Source organism: Paramormyrops kingsleyae, chromosome 10, assembly GCF_048594095.1.
Source record: "Paramormyrops kingsleyae isolate MSU_618 chromosome 10, PKINGS_0.4, whole genome shotgun sequence".
Taxonomy (NCBI): domain Eukaryota; kingdom Metazoa; phylum Chordata; class Actinopteri; order Osteoglossiformes; family Mormyridae; genus Paramormyrops; species Paramormyrops kingsleyae.
Genome location: NC_132806.1, coordinates 14,635,244 through 14,657,801, shown reverse-complemented (window position 1 = coordinate 14,657,801; position 22,558 = coordinate 14,635,244). Strand labels below are relative to the sequence as shown.

At 44.4% G+C, this 22,558-nt stretch overlaps 1 protein-coding gene across 7 annotated transcripts in view; it reads right to left on the bottom strand.

Annotated features, from left to right (window-relative positions):
* Window positions 1–4,336: 4,336 nt before the first annotated feature.
* The window catches only part of fgf13a (fibroblast growth factor 13a), a 43,798-nt gene continuing 25,576 nt past the window's right edge, over window positions 4,337–22,558 (bottom strand). For 5 of the 7 annotated variants that reach the window (XM_072717345.1, XM_072717344.1, XM_072717343.1 and 2 more), the window contains 4 exons: window positions 16,005–16,115; window positions 9,829–9,932; window positions 6,158–6,356; window positions 4,337–5,764 (listed from right to left, as the gene is read on the bottom strand). In XM_072717345.1, coding sequence (XP_072573446.1) covers window positions 5,631–5,764; window positions 6,158–6,356; window positions 9,829–9,932; window positions 16,005–16,115 — 548 coding nt within the window. In that variant the 3' untranslated portion in view covers window positions 4,337–5,630. Of the gene's footprint in view, window positions 5,765–6,157; window positions 6,357–9,828; window positions 9,933–16,004; window positions 16,116–18,211; window positions 19,442–21,523; window positions 21,681–22,558 lie in introns of those variants that run through there. The other 2 variants (XM_023795033.2, XM_023795030.2) reach the window with 2 other exon arrangements.

Sequence of the window (22,558 nt, the reverse complement as noted above, 5' to 3'; positions counted from 1 at the left end):
TCCCTTTTTGAAAGGTGACACACTGGGCTGACATGTGGATGATGTGTTGACAGCGATGACATGGCTGTGAGCTGAAGACTGGATCACTAAGGCGATTTACTGGATAAATCTGTTGTGCCCTGAAATAATGATGAAAGGCATTAAGACATTCCAGGTGACAGTGTCATGTCTGTTTTGAGCTAGTGAGGTCTCAATCTCTGCTTCCTCCAGCTGCTGAGATCTTGCTTACATCACACCTGACAGTGCGACTGACTTTATGAAGAATATGAGTTTCACATAAACTTTAAGTTGATGAACGCCTTAACTGCACTGTGCTAAACTCTTAGTTGGTTCTTTGTGGCCAGATAGTCTCCACTTGGTGGAAACATCCTTCCATTGTATCATATCCATACTGTGCTATGTGCTCTACTGTTCTGTCCCATTAAGAATGATGGATCCAAACATTACCTATAAAAGTGTGCATGTGCTTTCTAGAATGGAACAGAATGACATTGAGCTTCTGGCCTTTGTCAGTCACACAATGACAAGGTTCACTGATGAAGGGAGCTGACTCAGCAGCTTAGGGTGCTATGCCTGTCATCAGAAGGTTGCCGATTCAAATCCCACACTCGACGGAGTGATTTCACCTTTAGGCCCTTAGCACCCCAGCTGCTCGTGAGATTATCTGACCCTGCTTTCTCAGAAATGTCTCTCGCTCAATAAATTTGCTCAAAAAATAAAATGCAAATGTAAGCCTTTTCGGGTAACACTCTGGAATATATGATTTATGATTCTGAAATGAATTTTTCCTCTATTTTGTATTGTGATGTACTGTTCCATAATGAATGCAGAATGTTGTGTTCTTTGTGAGGTTGCCCGCTTTGTGTAACCTGGGTCACGACGACCAGGCTTCTGCTGGGACTGGAATGCTAACAATAGCATAGCTTATGGGACAGTCACCGGGAGACGAGGCCAAGGTGGCACTAGGGTGGTAAGGAGAAAGGCTGACGTGATGGTGTGAGGCAGTTCAGGAGGCAAAAGGGAGGAGAGATGACACTTAGGAGAGGTCATGGTCTCAGCTGGAGGGATGACGTTTCATCTCAACATCTCCTGGTGAGGGCCTCTGTGGCAGCATGTCATGCAGGTCACTCCAGACCTCTCTGTCCAAAGCCACAGCTTCTGGCTCCTTCTGGGGCTTCCTCAGATGTTAAAAAGCCAGATGAGAGGTATAATTCCTCCTCCAGCTTGTCCTGACTCTGCCTCGGGGTCGCTTCCCAGCTGGTGACGTTCCTGAAACTGCTCCCTTCAAAGCCGATCTGCAGGCATCCCAGTGAGACGCCCAGACTGCCGCAGAGGAATCCTCCAAAGAAGCAGCAGTTCTATTTCCAGTTCCCTCCTCATCTCCAAACTCCTCAACCCGTCACAGTCCAGCAACCCTACAGAGAAACCTCATTTTGGTCACTCGTGCTAGTGACATTGTTCCTTCTGTCAACACCCACAGCTCATGACCATAGATGGGGACAGAGATAAATACATTGACTTCAGCGACACACACATCTAACGAACTGATCCACCTGCCAATATCAAGTTCCCTCTTACCGTCGCTAAGGAACAGGTTCCCAAGGTATCTGAATTCCCTTTGGGCCAAATCCCCCCCACTACCACCCCACAACCACCACCCCCTGAAAGGGGTGATCAACCTTTTTCTGAGAGAGCATCACAGTCTCCAATTTATTCAATGCTTCACACCCAGCACTGATCCAAGTACACGATGGTCACGATGAGTTCAAAAGCTCAACATCAAGCCTGATCCACCAGATGTTTCACCAGAAAGATCCTATCCAGCAGGTTCCTCCGCCACTGGAGCATAACTGGAGAAAGGACTCACCTCCCCCTCCTGAGGAACAGAATATTTTGTTAAAACATCACTGCGTCCACAGGCTTTCTCCGTTGCTTCTACAAACTCCCATGCATGAGCCACAGGAGGTGTGAGACCACTATGCTACCCATGGAGAAATGCCAGTGGAAAAATGTCATTTCTGAAACAAAACAGAACCTAGTGTGCATTTATGTAACGATAACAACATCCACAACTGCCTTAAGTGCTCTTTTGGTGCCTGTTGACAGGCTTCTCCTCTCCTGCATGCATCTCTGTGGGTGGCATCTCCTGGCCTATGCCAGTCCTGCCGTGAAGCTCTTAGCTGCTGTTTGTGCGGCTTTGTCTCATGGGCAGTCTGTCTCTCTTACCTCTGCCTCTTACTCCCTCAATGCTGTGCATGTACACTTTTTTCACTCCGGGGAGCCTATGAGCAAAATTTTCCCATTCTGCCTGTGGTGAAATGACCCCCCCCCCCCCCCCAGCCCCCACCAGCCCCCACCTGCACCCCCCCTCCCACCACACACACACACACACACACACACACACACACAAAGTCGCAGCATTTGCATATTCTTTGTGATAGATTGAGCTCCCAAAATGCAGCAGTAACACATTAATCACAACACTCTTCTGGATGACGGCGTAAGTCTTTGTCACAGATTTACAGGAACCTGCTTTAGCCGGGTAGATAAATGTGTGGTGGCAGATTTGTCCCATGCTGCTCGACGACAAGGCCGTCTTCCACTTTGACCTAATCTACGCAAACAGCTGTAACAGAGCGGCGGCTGATGAAATCTCCGTCACGGCAGCCGCGAGCGAATCGCCGCCAAGTGACAGCAGCTGACAGCTGAAACCCACAGAGGTTCAGGTGAGGATGGAGGTGCTGGAGGCATCATGGAAACCAGTGACCTACAAAATACCAGCAGCTCTCCGGCACACAGTTGCATTTTGATCATTACTAAATATGCACATATATCTGCATACTGTGTAAATAAACTTTTGCATTTGATGTTGTCATATATACTGTCATAAACAGCTGCGGAAAAAACTGAGACAACAACATTTTCAGTTTCACTCATTTCTCAATTTATGGGTATGAACCCGTGTAAAATACCTGCTATGAACTGTACTAGCAGTGCACCACTTAATGTTTCCTATTCTATTTGAAGGTCACTTGAGGTCATCCTCTAATTCATGAGGCACTGCTGGATAAGTTGACAGTCATCTATGCCATTAGAAAGTTGCTTCTGCTCTCTACCTGGCTGGTCTTTGGTCACTCCCAGTGTCTCCTGCTTCCCTTGTTCTTGTGTACTGCTGTCTTACAAACTGAGCCTGGAAGCAGCCTCTGCCTCGCAGTGTAACCTTCTGCCAGCAGAACCAGGATTAAGCCAGGATTTAAAAATGCAGATTGTTTTTTAAATATAGTGGTCTCTTAATTTTCTCCAGAGCTGTATGCTGTCAAATAGACCACGAGTAATGAAAAGCCAAATTAACCTGTGTATTTGTGATGTCATTAGTTGTGATCTCGTCTTAACAGTAACAAACTACCTGCATATTAATTGTGCCATAGTATATAAATCATGCTGTATAAATGACACAAGCGGCAGCCCACATGGCCTGGGGATACGGAGGAAGCTCATAGCTGACAGCAAGGTGGACGTGTGGACTTTCGGAAGGTGAGCATTGACTGAGCTGCCGCCCATGAGGAGGGAGTGTGAGGAAGGGGGAGGGTCTGAGTCTTTTACAGGAACCCTTTGTCTGTTACCGTGGTAACATGGACACGTGGAGAACGATCGATCGAAATGAGAATACATCCGTTTAGGTTCCCCTGAAAAGCACGGTGGGCAAGGCCAACCTGTAGTAATGTAGAATATAACCTCTAATGAATGGAGAGGGTGCACAAGACACTTGGGGACCCGGTAGAAGATTCATTCATCTGCAAGCACCGCGGTGCTAATTATGGAGGCACTTCTTTACTAGTTACTATAGCAATAGCACAGCTCTGAGGCGGTTTTACGCGACTCGGATCTGTGTGGAAAATGACCTCAGCTTCAGCAAACGAGCCCCTGACCTCACCTGACCACAACAGAGAGGGTTGCATTGCATGTGATCGTTGACTGTCTGTATGCAGAGCCAGAATAAGCCTCTGCAGGGAGTTGTTCACCTACAAGGAGAAGCTTCTTCAAGGACAACCTGGGGGCTTCTGCTCCATTTATCCTCTCCCCAGGAGATAGGAATGAGGCTCAATCAGGAGCTAAGGAACAAATGAACTATGTGGCATTGGTCACACAGCCCAGCCACTGGGTGTGGCCACCTGCACTGCATTCTGGGAAAGCATGAAGGAATTGTGTGGTCACTACAATACAGCATGTTACTCAGTGATGGTTTGGGAAAGTCAGGCTATATGTATATTGGGGATGCCTTCACCCACGACCTGCCATGTACCCGCCCCCGTCATCCACACAATGACAAGGCAAATTTACTTTTTAAAAGTGTCCCGTAATAAACATTTTATTCAGTGCATTTCTTGTGTATATGACATAACAAACAGAGAGTCCCGGGCTTAAAACCGGCAAGTTCATCATCCTGATTCAACATGAGTGTTACATGTAGCCAACGTCATGCTATATTCATATTCCCCACTGTCTCCCATGCAACAGATCACAGAAACAAAACAAACAAACATATCAGGAGCCAACCAGAGGCAGCCTCCTGAGAGAGAGAGAGAGAGAGAGAGAGAGAGTGAGAGAGAGCGAGACAGGGAGCAAAAGAGATTTTGAGAGAGAGAGAGGGAAGGAAAGAGGGAAAGAGAGAAAGTGAAACTCTGGCCACAGAGACATGTCTGTCTGTGTTTGTGGACATCCTGTGGGAAGCTTGATGTTCATGTTATCACATTTACAAATATGGCAGATCCTATAGAAGGTTAAGCCACCTAAAATTACACTTTGTGACCACAATGAGTTATTAATACCCAAAATATCGCCTTGGGTGGGGATGTCCCCATGTTGCCATGGTGAAAAGTCGACCAATAAATCCTCTGGAAAGGGAGCGAGCTGAGCTTGACACATACACTGGATTGGGAATAGACTAAGAGAGGGGGACAGACAAGATGACAAGTTCAACACATAAGGAGAACATTTAACATAACAGCACATCCACCAGTTTGCCCTCTAATGCTAAACCAGATTTTCTTGCATACTTTATTTTCAATATATTTTGTTTGATCTCTCAGTTTCCTTTCCTCTGCATCCATTGTTTCAGCCACTTTAAGGAAGGATTCTCTGGTTCTGTCCTTGGTGTGCTCTATGCCATTCTCAATCAGCTGAATGTCGTTGTGTCCCTGATGTTACCCTCAATGTCTAAACATGCCAGGGGTGGCTCTCTGTATTGGCAGTGTTGGGTAAATGTGCTGAATGCTCACTCAGAATGGAGGAGTCAGAGATCAGGCTCCCAAACATCCAGATTAGTGCCACCAAGGCGGTTGAGGAAAAGTTAAAAGAGCAGTTAGTCAGAGAGATGGAGAAACCTTGGAAGGACAGGGAGTTTCTGTTTTACAGGAGCGAGCAACTGGACAAGTCAGCAATTCTTCTTGTGCTTATTTTCTTGCTGTTGCCATTGATTATCTGAGAGACCTGCCACTGGCCATTATCACACGTATCGGCGTTCTGGTCTGCTGTCCTGAACTGCTGTTGACTGGAGAGGGCAGGAGGATCTTCTTGGAAGTAACAGGAATCCGGAGGTGTCTGCAGGATCCGGCGGAGCCGCACGCGCCCTACGTGGATTCGGTCTGGCTCGCCGTCTTGCCGCTGAGCACGCCGGACGCGCTGCGGCTCTTGGTGGGTGTGCCGCTGCCGGAGCGCGAGAACTCGGTCAGGTCGTGGAGGGACGGCTCTCGGTACATGGCCACTGTTGGGGAGACATACCATCAGACACCAACCACTATATACCCATGAGTGAAGCACTCAACCTGAACATCTTTATCAAGAAACCAGAGTAAGAAAGGATGAAACACATAGACGTGACATCCAACAACACAGATTCAGAAACAAAAGCACGTTATCAGTATTATTTGTCTGTAACTATGAGTAATGCCCTCAGCTTTACTCATCAATTAACCAGAGTATAAGATGCTGCATATACACAACAAAACTCATTTAGAAACACAAGTACATTATTAGTCTCATTTACGGCTTAGAGTTTCCCCCAAAGCACATTGGTCTTATATACTTCTGAATACATACAAAGGGTTTAGTATGAAACACCATCAGCCAACTGCAGCTGACAGAAGCCGATTGTCACCTTTCAGAGGTTTGGGCAGGAAGTGGGCAGCAGGCTTGTTCTTCTTCACATGGTTACCCTTCATAATCTCGCCCTCCTTGGTCAGCCCCAGATACCAGCCCCGGCCGGACTGCTGCTGCCGGTAGATCATGGAGGAGTACGTCACGTAGTAGTTCTCAAAAACAGACTCCTTGAACTTGCACTCGGGGGTGAAGTGTTCCTGGAGGGTAGAGAGTAGGTAAGCTAATATTAGCACAAGCCTATGAAAATAGTCACTGGGACGGCGTGAAGGTGATGCTGGGACCAGGAAACCCACAAGAGCACATGAGACTGTGACTCTGCCCAGTTCCGAAGCGGCTGCTTGCCTGTGGTGAAGCTTTATTCAAGTTCATAGTGATTATGGGCAGCATTGCTCAGCTCTAACATTACCGATGTGATGTTTTACCAAACCCTGGCAGTGCCCTTGACTTACTGATGGGGCCAGATTCACATTAAGCTGGGTACTACGGTTATTCATTACTACAATTTTGAATGAGTTGAGTCATCCGGTATCTATAAAATCTAATATGAGATTTTATATTCCTTGTTCTGTGCATATCTATTGGCCTCATATTGGCCAGTCAGCACCAGCCTCAGCAGCCAAAGCCCGCCCATCAGTGATAGGGTGACGTTACGACGACATGATGATGTTAAATAATACATTTTCATTCTAAGTGATTTTGTTTCAAGAATTGGACAACATTAATGGGCCTGTCAGCAACTGGCAATACGCTGTGAATAGGGGAATGATCTGACATGGCTGTGGTTTCCTTGGGACAGACATTGACGCGTTCGGTTACTGAAGAATGGAGCTGGATGCTGGACCTTCAGCTGGCTGGCTGCGGCCGGCCCGTGTTTCTGTCGCCGCTTGTGGAGTGAGTTGCGCAGTCCAAAGTGGCTGCCGCTCAAAATATGTCTGCTGCTTTTAGGGAAAGGGCTGAAAATGACCCCGTTAGGACACACTTTCCAGCGACCAAAGGGGTCCCCAAACAGGGGCAGCGGACTTCTGCGAGTGCAAGATGGAACAAAGGCCTTAGTGGGGAGCAGGCTACACACCATTACACCAGAAGGGGGGTGTCCTGGGCTACACCCTGACATTGGACTGTAGTAACAATATATATGCCTGAGATAATGCATGTGTCATGATTCATTAATGATGAATTAACATGAGATCAGTATGTAGCTAAGGCTTTCTTTATGGTTAATTGAGGCATAAGTAATAGCCTAATACTATATTTCTGCCCTGTGAAGCACACTGTTACTGAGCTGTCTAGAACCTGTTAGACCCAAGTTCTGGGCTCTGGCTGCCAAAACAAGCACTCACTCCCCCCACAGGCACCTGTCCCCTTCGCTCACGGCCCTCCATGCAGCTGCACCGACAGAGAGGCCAGCAATGCCAGCGACCCATTACTGAAATATTACCATGTACTTCAAAGCAGTACATTTACTTACAGTAAACATTATGCAAACTGTGAAGAGTCTTCTAGCCTCCCGTCCAACATTAAGTCCTGCCGTACTATAGTTGAGTTTAAATCTAAATTAAAGACTCACCTTTTTTCCTTTGCTTTCAACTCAGTTTGAGGGTCTCATGAGATTTTTTCAATTCCGCTATTAAGTTACTTTTAATTCATTTAATCACTTATTTTATTATAGTTACCCTCTTACTTCTTTTTAAATATGTTCCTTATTCTATTACATTTACTTTCATTTTGAAATTATTTATTTTAATTATTTTTAAATGTTTTTATTTTCTTATTTCTTGTACAGTATGCATACTTTCATGTTATTTTATTTATATATTTTACTATGTTATTCATCTTTATATATCTTACTGCGTATGTAGTACTTCTTAATCAATTCTCTCTAGACTTGAAAGCAATTTGGGTCAACTTCCATTGTTTTTAAACGTGCTACACAAACAAATGACTTGAATTGACTTGACTTAATCACTTTGTACATTTTAATACCTCATGACCACACCCACAAATAGCTCATAGCCACACCCATTAATACCTCATGACCACACCCACAAATAGCTCATAGCCACACCCATTAATACCTCATGACCACACCCACAAATAGCTCATAGCCACACCCATTAATACCTCATGACCACACCCACAAATAGCTCATAGCTACACCCATTAATACCTCATGACCACACCCACAAATAGCTCATAGCTACACCCGTTAATAGCTCATGACCACACCCACAAATAGCTCTTAGCCACACCCGTTAATAGCTCATGACCACACCCACAAATAGCTCATAGCCACACCCGTTAATACCTCATGACCACACCCACAAATAGCTCATAGCCACACCCGTTAATACCTCATGACCACACCCACAAATAGCTCATAGCCACACCCGTTAATACCTCATGACCACACCCACAAATAGCTCATAGCCACACCCATTAATACCTCATGACCACACCCATAAATAGCTCATTGTCACACCCTCAAGCATCTCACAGCCAAGCCCATCAGCAGTGCCACACCTGCTGATCATTGATACTGTAATCTGTATACCTTAGTGGTGCAGTTGGCACCCACTTTCTCCAATTACAAATTCTAACATTGAGCTGTCTGGCATGTTGGCAAAGCTCAGTAATGAACTGAGAGGAGTGATTCCTATCAACAACTAACCAATATGTGTGTTGTGTGCATCCCTGTGCTATGAGACACCATGTAAGCACTGCCCACCATAGCACCCCCTTGCATACTATTCAGAGCTAACCATATCACCATGGTAACCTGAGCACCTGCCAGACTGTGAGTCTCCACCAGATGACCCCAGGTCAGTCCTACTGTGGGGCACTGAAAGCTGGGTGAAGGAAGGAGGCGATGCCCAAACAGCAATAGCAATTCACTGTGTAGCTGCATCACACCCACAGACAGACCATAGCTACACCCTCTGTTAGACAAGTGCCACACCCACTCACCGGCCAGAACCACACCCACTCACTGGCCAGAACCACACCCACTCACCGGCCAGAACCACACCCACTGATGGACCAGAGCCACACCCACAGACAGACCATAGCTACACCCTCTGTTAGACAAGTGCCACACCCACTCACCGGCCAGAACCACACCCATTGATGGACCAGAGCCACACCCACAGACAGACCATAGCTACACCCTCTGTTAGACAAGTGCCACACCCACTCACAGGCCAGAACCACACCCACTGATGGACCAGAGCCACACCCACTGATGGACCACAGCCACACCCACTGACTGACCATAGTCACACACACTGACAAGACCTATCAAATTAGATACATTAACATGATCCATTTCACAGCTCAGAACTGCATCCAGATGTCAAGAAGACCCCCAGCAAATAAAAACAAAGCCACACCTACTGACAGTTGAGATCTACACTTACTGATAGACCAGAAGCACTACCGCTGAATAAAGCTCAAGGTGATGCCAAGAAAATGAGTGCAGATCTGCTCTTTGGCCTGCAGACCAAATGCATGAATGGATGAAGATGCATATCTGTGTAAGTGCCATCTGCTAATAGGCCGCAGTTTTCAGAGTGACAGCCCATTTTTCCTTCTTTCTTTATGAATTACCCTGGAAGCAGCATTCACATACCAGGATGCCACCCCTTTCCCATCCCACAAGCCGATGAGACTTACCGACGTGTACAGGTAACCTTCACTGTTCATGGCCAGGTACAGCTTGGTCTGCACACCCTGGATGGCCACCACGCGAAGCCCCACAGGGATGAGGTTGAACATGGCTGTGAGAGAGTTGGAGGGTCCATTGTCAATCCTTGGGCTGGATAACACGACACGGCTGCATAGCACTTATATATTTGAGCACTTAAATATTTGAATGCATATAGACCCGTAACTATGGAAGACCTCACGGCCACAGCTCATTGGCAGCTCATGGCCACACCCATAAATAGCTCATAGCCACACCCATCAACAGCTCACAGCCACACCCATAAATAGCTAATAGCCACACCCATCGACAGCTCACAGCCACACCCATAAATAGCTAATAGCCACACCCATCAACAACTCGCAGCCACACCCATAAATAGCTCACAGCCACACCCATCAACAGCTCACAGCCACACCCATAAATAGCTCATAGCCACACCCATCAACAACTCGCAGCCACACCAATAGCTCATAGCCACACCCATTGACAGCTCACAGCCACACCCGTAAATAGCTCATAGCCACAACCATCCACAGCTCACAGCCACACCCATCAGTAATTTTTTTACAGCTGGCAATCGGACGGTGTGGTGTCCAATTACGGACCAAACCACATTCACCTAAGAAACTGCAGCCCACTAGAGGGGATATAATAGCAAATACGTATTAATATGTACCGTCTGTATGTCTCTATGTATTGTCTAAATGTATCAATAAAGTTAATAAACTCATTAAGTATATAAGTAATACGCTGTTGTATCCTTGCTTAGACGTTACTTACCTGTATGTGAAGTCTGTTACCCAGTGAGTATAGAATAATAATGGCAGTAATAATGAGGTCAACCCTAACCCTAAGCCAACGCTGCACCAAGCCCAGTACAGCGGACCCACCACAGGACTCTCCCCAGTTCATGTGGGGACTGGGAATCCTTCAGCAGCCCTTGCTGTACACCCACATTTCTTGAAAACCTGCTTCTCTACAATCCCCAAGGACCTGGGAAATGCTGGGAAATCTCTGTGAATATCATGACGGGGGGCTTCAAAATCCTGACCCCCCCTCCCCCCCACCACTTGGCAACATCAACTGAGTGATTGAAAGTGCCACCGCAACCAGGGGGGGCCAGGTGACATTTTCTCAGGGGGCACAGAATGTCTAGCTACTCCCCTGGCTACAAGCAACGCGACCAACAGCATTACTAATAAGTTACACAATATAATTTATATTGTATATGAAAGCAGTAAATAGACATATTCAGTCTGCTGTCTCCAAACATTGCACTACCCAGCATGCCTCGGTAGATAGTATCGCCAAAGAGATTTAGAATTTAGAATTTGGTGATAAGTGGTCATTGTCAACACACCACAGCGCGCAACAATGAAATGTGTCCTCTGCATTTAACCCATATGTGACTTTTTTGTGACATAGCAGGGGGCAGCTAATTCAGCGCCCGGGGAGCAGTGCTTGGGGGTGGTACCTTGCTCAGGGTACCTCAGTGGTGCTTTGCTGGTCAGGGATTCGAACCTGCAATCTTTCAATTACAAGTGCGCTTCCTTAACCATCAAGCCACCACTGATGACGGCCCCACCTCCTGTATCACTGCTTATTTATTTATTCATTTGTTTTTTGATACAGATATCAGTTTTACTTCCTGTGTTTTTTTTTTAACCTCAGCACCTTCATGTCCCCTTGGCACTGTGGTATTCCCCAGGCTGTGGTATTCCCTCAATCTATCACTGCTAACAGAAGATCGCGGCACAATGTGTGTGGAGACGTGGAGACCTGGAGACTTTCCATTTCTTATCTCTGGAAGGTGTTTCCCACTTACAGGTGTGTCATTACAGGCTACATTTGACAGGTCACCACCACAAGTAGGATTTCAAGATTAGATCTGTCACTTCTACCACACACGGATCTGCTGAACAACTGCAACCAAGACAGAAAAACCCATAATTATTAAGGCCCATAATTGTCTAGCTCATATGTCAAATTCTCTTAAAAACCACAGTTTTGACACTTAGAGGGTAGGAATGCTATGGACTTGCTTAAGAAAGTGACATTTAGCCTCTGTTTGTGGAGGACTACTGAGCTAAATTTAACGCTTCACTAGGGTAATAACAGAGAAAGAACCCCCCCTCCCCCACCCAAAAACCAACAGTTAATAAAGGACAGCAAATTCCTTAGCTATGGTCATGTACATAGATAGTCTAATACTAATGTTGCTCTTAAGCAAGCTGCCAGTTAACTATTAATTACGTTATTTTGAAAACAAGAGCCTTCCTGCTTTGGGGAAGAATTTTTGCTGCTAAAACTTTGGAGTTATACCCGTAACACTAACCCTAAGCCTAAAATATTTATCCTAACCCTGACTCTTACCCTCAGCCCCAAACGTAACTCTGACTCTTACCCCTAGTTAAGGTCCATCACAAGCCAATCTGCACGAACAACATGCAGCCAGAATGTGCTTGTTGGTGCCGCATTCCATCCTCTCCCACCTTTGCAGAACATGAAGAGCTCATATAGGACCTGTCGCTATGGAGACAGCAGCTCTTGCTCCTAACAACTCTATTTTGGTAGCAGGATGAAAATCTTTTTTCTTCATCTTATTTTCCAGAAGCTTTTAAATTTCCTCCACAATGTTGTTTTTCTGGAAAAGCCTGCTGTTACATAAGGCCCAGGTCCCTGAGGATTCAGTCAGAGACCTATATGCAAGGCAAATAAATCGGACATTATTAACAAACATTATGGTTATTACAATCGTTGTTTTATTGTGAGATCCTGTTATCCAATCCGTGATGTGGTGACAGTGTATGGTCTACAGATCTAACAGTATATGGTTTATGGATCTAACAATGTATGGTCTGTACAGTATATGGTTTACGGATCTAACAGTGTATGGTCTACAGATATAACCGTATATGGTTTATGGATCTAACAGTGTATAGTCTACAGATCTAACCATATATGGTTTATGGATGTAACAGTGTATCGTCTACAGATTCAACCGTATATGATTTATGGATCTAACAGTGTATGGTCTACAGATCCAACAGTGTATGGTCTACAGATCCAACCGTATATGGTTTACGGATATAAAAGTGTATGGTCTACAGATCTAACCGTATATGGTTTACGCATCTAACAGTGTATGGTCTACAGATCTAACCGTATATGGTTTATGGATCTAACAGTGTATGGTCTACAGATCTATCCGTATATGGTTTACGCATCTAACAGTGTATGGTCTACAGATCCAACCGTATATGGTTTATGGATCTAACAGTGTATGGTCTACAGATCCAACCGTATATGGTTAAGGATCTAACAGTGTATGGTCTACAGATCTAATAGTGTATGGTCTACAGATCCAACCGTATATGGTTTACGGATCTAACAGTGTATGGTCTACAGATCCAACCGTATATGGTTAAGGATCTAACAGTGTATGGTCTACAGATCTAATAGTGTATGGTCTACAGATCCAACCGTATATGGTTTACGGATCTAACAGTGTATGGTCTACAGATCTAACTGTATATGGTTTACGGATCTAACAGTGTATGGTCTACGGATCTAACAGTGTATGGTCCACAGATCTAACTGTATATGGTTTACGGATGTAATAGTGTATGGTCTACAGATCTAACCATATATGGTTTACGGATCTAACAGTGTATGGTCTACAGATCTAACAGTGTATGGTCTACAGATCTAATAGTGTATGGTCTACAGATCTAACCCAAAGCTGCTGTGTTGTGTAGGGAGCTAAACCTTGCGGTACCATGCATGAGTGTTTCCTGGCTTTCATGGTTGTTATCTATAGGATAAGGACCCCATGGGTAAGAACTCATCAAGCTAGGTAAGTAGTGTCATGTGACCCTGAGTGCAGCAGAAGTTCAGTTAACGAGCGGAAAAGCATCCTTGTGGTTTAGGGGATAATTAAATCCTCTGGAGTTCATCCCCTGTTCCCAGAGTGCCTCTTACACTTTCCACTTAGCAAGCTACCACCAAGCATTTTCTGACATTCTGTGCTGTGGATCTGTGGATTAGGTCTGCTACCTGCAGAAGTACCCAATCCATGACAGCAGCATTGTTTCTTGGTCATCTGGGTGTCATCAAGGTAAATATAGACAGCCCCGCAGACAATGCTGAAATTGTGCAAAGAGTGTCAGGCTCAGAATGTTGCAGAGAAACACCCGTTAACAGGAGAAACCTGCAGATGTCCCATCCCCTCCATGTGACAAGGTATAAGCAGAGCCTCTTCCTTTGCCAAGCCTTCTAGACAGATATTATTCCAGTCTATGGTCTCTAAGTCCCCTGATGCATGCTGGGAAATGGCCTTTAGGTTATCCGTTGTGTACCACTGCTTACCAAGGTTTAGTTTCTGGGGCAACTATGTCAAGAGTATCCAGTCCCCAACATGCCTAAGGAATTATCTATTAGCACCATTTAAAACATAATATTGCATTTAAGACACTGTTTTCAAAATGGTTATTAAGACCTGTGTTAAATTTTATTTTTATTTTGAATATTAAACAAAGTTGTAATAAGCAGTCGATAGATTACAACCGTTAAATAACACAGATTTTTCAAATACTCAGGCTGAAGTTGAGCATTTCTTTGGGACCACAGTAGCTCCTCGTTCCCTATAACCAACAGCTCACACTGACCTGTTTTTCAAACCTTACGCATGAAAGATACCGTGTGATAGAGGCATGCGATGTAATTTGGCCAATCAGCTCATCCATCTAGTAGGAAGTTATTCTGTTGGTTTGTGAACGTAGCAGAGATCCACATTATTAATCTAAGTTTTATGTGATGTTTGGAAATATTAGTAGGAGGATATAAAAGGTCACGATTCTCATGACAGTAAATTGTGGACGGCTTCAAGATTAATCACGATTTAGAATTGTTAGATCTCCCAGCCCTAACAAGAGGTATATATAAATCAGCATGACAGTAGACAGGACATACACATAACATCATGCTGCCAGGTTTCATTCAGCTGGATGGTCCTCAACTTTGCGTTGAATTATGGGCACAGAAAACCAGCTGCAATTTTTCATGTAGGATTTCATTCAGAGGAGTAAATACAAGCTTTACTTTATCAGATGGAATCTTGTCAAATGATAAAAGGACAATTTCCTTGACAATGAAGATGTGAAAGCTTAAGATCTGAGATATAATCAGGAACTGAGAATGAAGGGCTCAGTTTGTGAGTAGAGAGAAGGCAGTGTGGACGGCATCTTATTAGAAAAACAGTCAAAGGTTCTTTCGGTGGATTTGGAGACTGTATCTGATTATTTTTTAGTTTAAGTGTAGGTGGAGCATGTAGCTCTGTGGGTAACACTGCTGTCTCACAATCACCTGCTGTGGGCGTCCTCTGAACACTGCAACAATCCAAAGACGTGCAATTACGGTCAATTTTTTTTTCTAAATTCCCTGAAATATGTGATTGTGTGTGTATGGCCTGCAATGGACTAGCATCACATTAAGGGTATTCCCATTAAGATAGGATGCAGCACCCCCATCGTGACACTATACTAGGTAAATGGTTGGAAAATGGCTGGATGGATGAATACAGGAACATATGGGGGGGGGGCATAGTGGCACTGGCCCCAGCAGGAAGATGATTGGCCCCCTCCTTGTGACTCACTGATTCAAAACATCATTAGTTAATGATAAGTTTGGTCCCTCAGTATGATATAAGGCCCCTCTTGTGCCCCATACCTTAAAATATCTTGAAATTGCCCCTGGAAGGATAGATGGGAAAGGGTCTGCAGTCAGCTTAACCTGATGGTTCGGCACCAGATCTAATGGGGAGATTGTGCTTAGGATTCAGTTCGGGCCCTGGTATCATTCACAGAGCAGGGAGAGGACAAATATGGCTTAATTCTGTGATGGGATTAGGCCATTACAGAAGGTGAATGGGTTAGTCTGGGACCAAACAATATCATCACAGCGTTCTTGGTACTCAAGAAAGGTTAAGACAAAAAAGCTATATATAACCAGAGCAATGGGGTGAATGCATAGATCTGGGGATGTGGAAAGGACCTGGAAAAGGCTGCAGCTACAGTGAGGAGTGGGAGGTGAGACAAGGCAGCCCTGGGCCTCCCTGAGGGAGAATCACGCTCCTGAGACTTACTGTAGCCATTGTCCTCTTCCTTCGTCCCATCAATGGTTCCATCTGCTTGGAGCTGCAGGTGGAAACCCTGCCGGCTGTACAACTTTGTCACAATGCCCTTAAGTTGGGGCTCTGTGGAGACAGGAGAAGGCATCGGGGTAAGAAGAGACAAGGGACATCAAAGCAAGGGAAGCCAGGAAGAGCGCGTCTTTCTCCAAACGCCAGCAGGTGGCAGCAGCATTCCAAAGCGGGCTTCACCTACACAGAAACATCAAAGACAGATCAGAACTTAAAATGCTGTATCAATCGACCCGAATCATAATCTGCTCCTTTAGATGGACCCGCTCTTCTATTAACACTGAATAATGTCTCTTCCAAATACAGGCAGAGAATTCCCCTTAACAAGCTCTAAATTACACTATCCACACTCAAGGTATCTGCCCATGCAGCTAAGAAGACCAGCGGCCTAATTAATAAAAAAGGAAAAAAGCTAAAAGCACGAAAAAAGATCCGACTGTTACCAAGTCATAGTAATGAAGACCCAGTGAGAGTGCTGCGTCCATGCACATGTTCCTGGTGCTGAAACTGTGTCCTCCTCCATGCTTTCATCTTCTCTTTCATCTTCCCATTCCCTCAAGCCTCACTTGACCTGTCTAGATAACCTTTTATCTTTTTAGTCTTTTCTATCCCCTAGATTCCAGTTTTAAACCTTTCAAGCTGGAGTAGTAGGGGGATCGCTGGTGTTTTGAGGGCTGGATGGAGGCCGACGCCCCTTTCAAATGGCAGCTTTTTATTTCCATCACAAAGGTGGAAACAGGGAGCGAATCGCAAGGCAGTGACACACAGACACTCCTCATCCCAAATGCTTTCCATAATCACTCTGAACAAACCACACGCATTACAGGACCTTTCCCTCCCTGTCAGAGTGGCTGAGGAGCACAGAGCGGATATATACGCGATTACTGGAAGGCCCCCCGATATCTCCTTCACTCCCCACCAGCAAAAGAACACATCAGCATTCATTAATCAGCAGTCCATCAGTCTCTTACCAAGAGTCCATCTTCAGTGGGTTAGGGCAATGGAGTAGGAGAGAGTTTGTATTTTGGTGGAACAAAACATAATCATTTAAATACAAAGATCTATTTATTGGGAGGGATAAATTAATCCAAAATAAATATTGGGGGATACACGCCCCCCCTGCGGGTTCCTACACCCTTGGGTAAATGGGCTGTGTTGAGTTCGCGGGCAGCCATGAGGTGGCCTCGCTAACGAGCCCTGAGGCGACAGCTGTACCCTCATTCTTTATTTGCCACAGAGTTGCGAATTCCACTGCTGAATGGATTCAGGTCAACAGCCTCCTCCAAGGTTATTCTATTCCAGGGATTTATACCTATAACCATCTAGAAAGTAACCCAGCGCTCATGCCATGAAGGCAGAAGCATAAGCAACTACACCTGTCAATCAGGGTCATACCAGCAACGCCCACAAAGGCATAAACGACTTCATCCACCAATCAGGGTTATTGTAGCAACACTCACAAAGGAATAAATAACTGCACCCAAAAAAAGCAGGACTATTGTATTACAAGACACAATCACGCTAAAGTTAATTTAATTGTAATTTACAATAATTTATGTTGACTTAAGTATCAGCACATTAAGCAGACTTCCAGACTTCTTTATTATTAGAATATCCCATGGAACTGCGCAGTGTAAACATCCAAGCAGAGCCTTTAGCACAAAAACAAGTTATGAGAAATAAGTCATGTAAGAGAGCTGCCAATTGATATATGTAATACAATGCTCTAAATGTTTTGTTTGACTCCTTATTACCTTGCTTTATTACCAAGTGGACCAGTATTCCTATTCATAGCCAGGCAATACTGAAGAGATGATTAACAACAAATATTTATCCTGAGTCTTTATAGCCTAATAAGTCGTAAAACAATGAATGAATACCAAGAACGCTGTACAGCCATAAAATGCAAATGAAACACTAGAGTAAAAGAACAGAATTCCTAAACTCATTTCATTTTGGATGACATTTAATATGTATATGTACTTAAAGTGCCGCAAGCTCCTCTCGCTTATTAGCGATTCCCCATTGTCGGACCTGTAGAGAGGGTAAACTGATCTTGCTTAGAAATAAACACCGCACGCAAGTAATGAGCTGCTCAGTCGGTAACAACAGCGACCATCAAGAGGAAAACACGGCAGGCAGCATCAGACCTGGTCGTCTCCGTCTTCGCTTCTTAGATCCGAAGAGTTTGACCCGAGAGAAGATGCCGAGCACGCCGGGCTTGTCGCACGCCGCCTTGCCATTACTCGGGCTGCTCCCGCAGCGCCGGACGGCCGACTTCTCCCGCTGCCGTGCCAGGCGCTTCTGCCGGATCAGAGAGCTGGCGATCGCTGCGGCCATCGCCAGCTTGGCGCTTCACGGATGGACTTTTAGATGAATGAAAAACTTAATTCCCGTACCAACAAATCAATTATTCATACAAAAGTGAAAATCCTCCGTAATCCACATGCACAGGGCAGTCATCGTTTCTATTGCCTCACAAGTAAATACGGGGAGTGGATCAGGCGTTACAGGTATTTCCTTGTAAGCTTTAAGTGTCTTATCCAGTTTCAGCTTCACGGAGCATTTCTCCCCCAGTATAAAAGAAAGTCTCCAGCGAAATGCCTCCAGTCTGCAGGAAAGGCGACATGTGGCTGTCTGAGCCTCGTCTGCTGCGTGTCTGTCAGCGCCCAGCGGAGGGGTCGTTTCACAGCAAAGAAAAGACTGGAAAAGGAGCGGCGACCCCCAACCGCTTCATTCAAAATACTAACGCCGGGCAAGATTCTTCCTCTGTTACTTATCGAAGTAATAACCTTATAATTCAGCATTTGCCCTCAGTGTGAGGGACTCTCAGTCTAAGCACAGTTACAAAACTTAATAACATATACCAAGCATACAAAACGAGACGTATGGCTTTCGGGGTTCATGGAACATGAATAATAATCAGTTAGTAAAGTATCTAAATGTGCAGAAACAGCCGCCCCGCCGCCGCTGTTACTGAATTAAAAACCTGCTCCGGCTTCCCCGCTGGAGATCCGGAGGCTTTCCCGGCCGCGTACCTGCGGTGTCCCCGCAGACAGCCTTCGCATACAATCGGAGATATTTCCGTGGCTCCGGGCTAGTAAGTGACTGGCACCCAAAGGTGGATGCAATTACTCACAGTCTCAGTGCTGGCACATGCTTCACAGTTAGTCTTCTCACATGCAGATCTAAACTGCAAAAGCTCCTGTAAGGCTGTAGAAACGAGCCCTGAAGGATCTATAAGGAAAATAGCGTCAGACCGCAGCGTTGTCATCACAGGTCTCTGTTCCCAGAGCAGGACAGGCATCAGCATGACCTAGTGCTGCGCGCAGGGCAGCCTTACCTATGGGATTCGACTCAAGAAGCCCCGAACTTGACTCGAATATAACAAGAACATAAGCCATATCTTTTCCAAGTGCAATCGATTGCTCTTTAGTGTATTTAGTGTTTCAATACAATGTAAACTGACGGAAGACAATATCCACGGAAAATGCTCACAATCCTATCATACCTGTCAAGTTTTGGATTTGAAAATAAGGGAAATTTTCCGGCACCCGCCGCGAGCCACCCCACCACCCCAACCAAGCTCCAGTATCCCTTACATTTTAAGACAGGTGTACAAGAAATCTAAAATAACCACTTGTCATTTACATTTTATTTTCATTACACATTTTCTTTTAATTTCTCATGTTCACTCATGTGGCTCTCTGGCATTCACTAATGACTTATTATACAGATTTGTTGCAGACTTTGTATCCTTGTTGAAGTCGTCACAGAAGGTGAAAGTAACGTTGTTTTTGGCACACAGCATTGCCATTTTAACCTCCGCATTTATTACCTGGTTAATGTTGTAAATGACCTGCAGACTACTGCAGGTGGCAGTTCTCGCGAGGCTACTGGCAGTTCAGTTTGGAGAGGCAGAGGATTTAAAAAAAAAATGATATTATAATACGGGAGATTTACGGGAAAATACTAATACGGGAGCACGGCGGGAAAGAGGGGTAAAATACGGTAGTTTCCCGGCCAAAACGGGAAACTTGACAGCTATGAATCCTATAGGCTACTTGATTACCTTGATATACTAGAGTAGATGATACACCAAATTTAGGGATGGCCCCACACTGTGAGAGAGAAGCAACACACGCACAAGAGACATAAAAGAGAGGTTAGATGTCTCATGTTGAACATATTGGTGTAAGACTTTACCTCGTTCAGTTAAGAAGTTAAGCATTGACATATGAACAGAGAGCACAAGGGAAAATGGCGGTTCGATAAAACTGACGGGTTTAATGCCGTGGTACGGGGCGCAGTATTATTGTGGGAAGTAATTGCTTGCAAATATTTCAAAAACTTAGTCCAGTTCGCCTATAACGTTTTACCCAATGCTTTAAGGATGCCTTGCCAGCTAATACTACACTAATCACAGTCAAGACGTCCAACGACCGCAGTCCACCCTGTAACTGGCATCCTGAAGTGTTTTTCAGAGAAGGAAGAGGGACTACATGCGGCATGAGTGACAGCTTATTTTCTATTATACAGCCATTAAGCGCATCCAAGTTCGGTGGGTAGACGGCGCCAAAGCCGTACTGTTCATCGGTGCCAAGTGGAAGCAAATGGTGCCACCTACAGTTATAAATTATGTAAAATCAATGGGTAATCAGAAATAATTTGCGCCAGGTGCATATGAAGCAAAGTAAGGACTACTTATTCAGCACCGATTTAACGTACTATCTTTACTGCACTTAATGGAATTTGGTCTAATCCCTCCTCATTTTGTTATTATATTTTACCCTGATTAGCCTATGTAATGCAATCATTAAATCAGAAGTCACCGCCCAGATCGATTACCCTTATGGCAGTTACCATTAATATAGACAGTGCAGGTTATGTTGAGACGGACGTCTACGTAATTTTATCATTTTTGACTTTCTCTGAAAAATAAAACAATAGGAAAATATTTAAAAAATTATATCGAATTTATATTGAAAACAGACGTTCGATTCAGTAAATTATTTTGAGTAGCCTATATCACTAGTATTTATCTCTACCAGTAGTGTTAGTAAAGCAATTAGATGTGGAGAACAAGTGTATAAATAGCAAATACTTAGTCTTTATTACTCCAAATATAAATATATTTGGATACTGAGGTATGCTATATGATTATGAACAATCAGGAGATCAGGGCTTCTGTATATGTTACATAAAAAGGATAGTTAGCGCACGTTAATAAGTTCAGCACCTCGGACAGCGGCCAAACGGCTCAGTATTGAATTCGGTCCACTATGCTGATACGACCTGTCCATAAAGAAGCTTTTTCATATTTACTAATATTTAAAATTAATTTAATTTTGATTATTCATAATTATAATTCGTAACGTTGACACAATTTGCCACAAACATTTTTACAGTATGACTAGAGTCCAATGTTTAGAAAGAAGAAAACAGATCAGATTCAAGCGTACCTGAAACGGATTTCCTTAAGGGGAAAGTCATGCTTTTCTGGAGGGGAGTGAAAACAATCCGCCGTAAAGCTTCCTCCGTCCGCGGAGCGCGCAGTGAAAGGAAGAGGGTGCCACCACCGTCAAGCCATATTCAAACAATCCTCAAAGGCATTGTCGAGAAACCATCAATCCCACCACAGTGCCGTCCCAAGCTCATTAATGGACTTTAGTGACAGGCCTTCATGACTTTTAAATGCGCATTAATGATGCATTAGGAAGCAGAGTTGATCCGGAAAACAGCAATAGGGCGTTTTTGAAACTGCTTTGTTCTTACTCAAAAAAAAGTAATCGAGGCTAGGCACTAAAATGCCCATTGCAGTGTCAAGACGAGAATACTCGGGTTACAAAAACGGCTGTAACATGAGCTCCCTAATGCGTCTATTACGCCGGTTATACAGGCCTTTCCACTTTGGAGGAAAACGCCTCAACACCCATCGATACACATCACATTGGAAACTAGACAATCGCATATAGCATCTGCAAGCCTTCACCTTAGACTTCACGCTAACTAATTCCCGTTTCACAGACTGTCACATATTTATGAGAAGGACGCCCTGTATTGTTAAAAGCCTTTGTTGAATATTAATTTGTTGAAGATGAATTATGATTGACCAAAGGACAGGAGACATACATACAATAATAATCATAAACCAATATTTTATACTGAATTTATTCCCTAATTGCCTACTAATGTGATTTTTTTCATGAAACATTTATTTGAATCAAAGATTTAATGCTTAATAAAGTTGACGCGTTTAGCCTTTTCACTCGTTTGTTCACATCTTAAAACAAGCCTGGATCACTTGTGAAAAGACATCTGTATGTTTAATCAAGAAAGCAAAGAGAAAGCACTTCATACTGTTACTTCTGTTATAAGTAACCCATACAAAAAAGAAATCAAAATGACCGATGACGACGTCTCCATCTTCTACCACTAGATGGGGCTACACGGCAGTGTATGACTGTTGATGATACTCCTCTACAGGGAATTCGTTT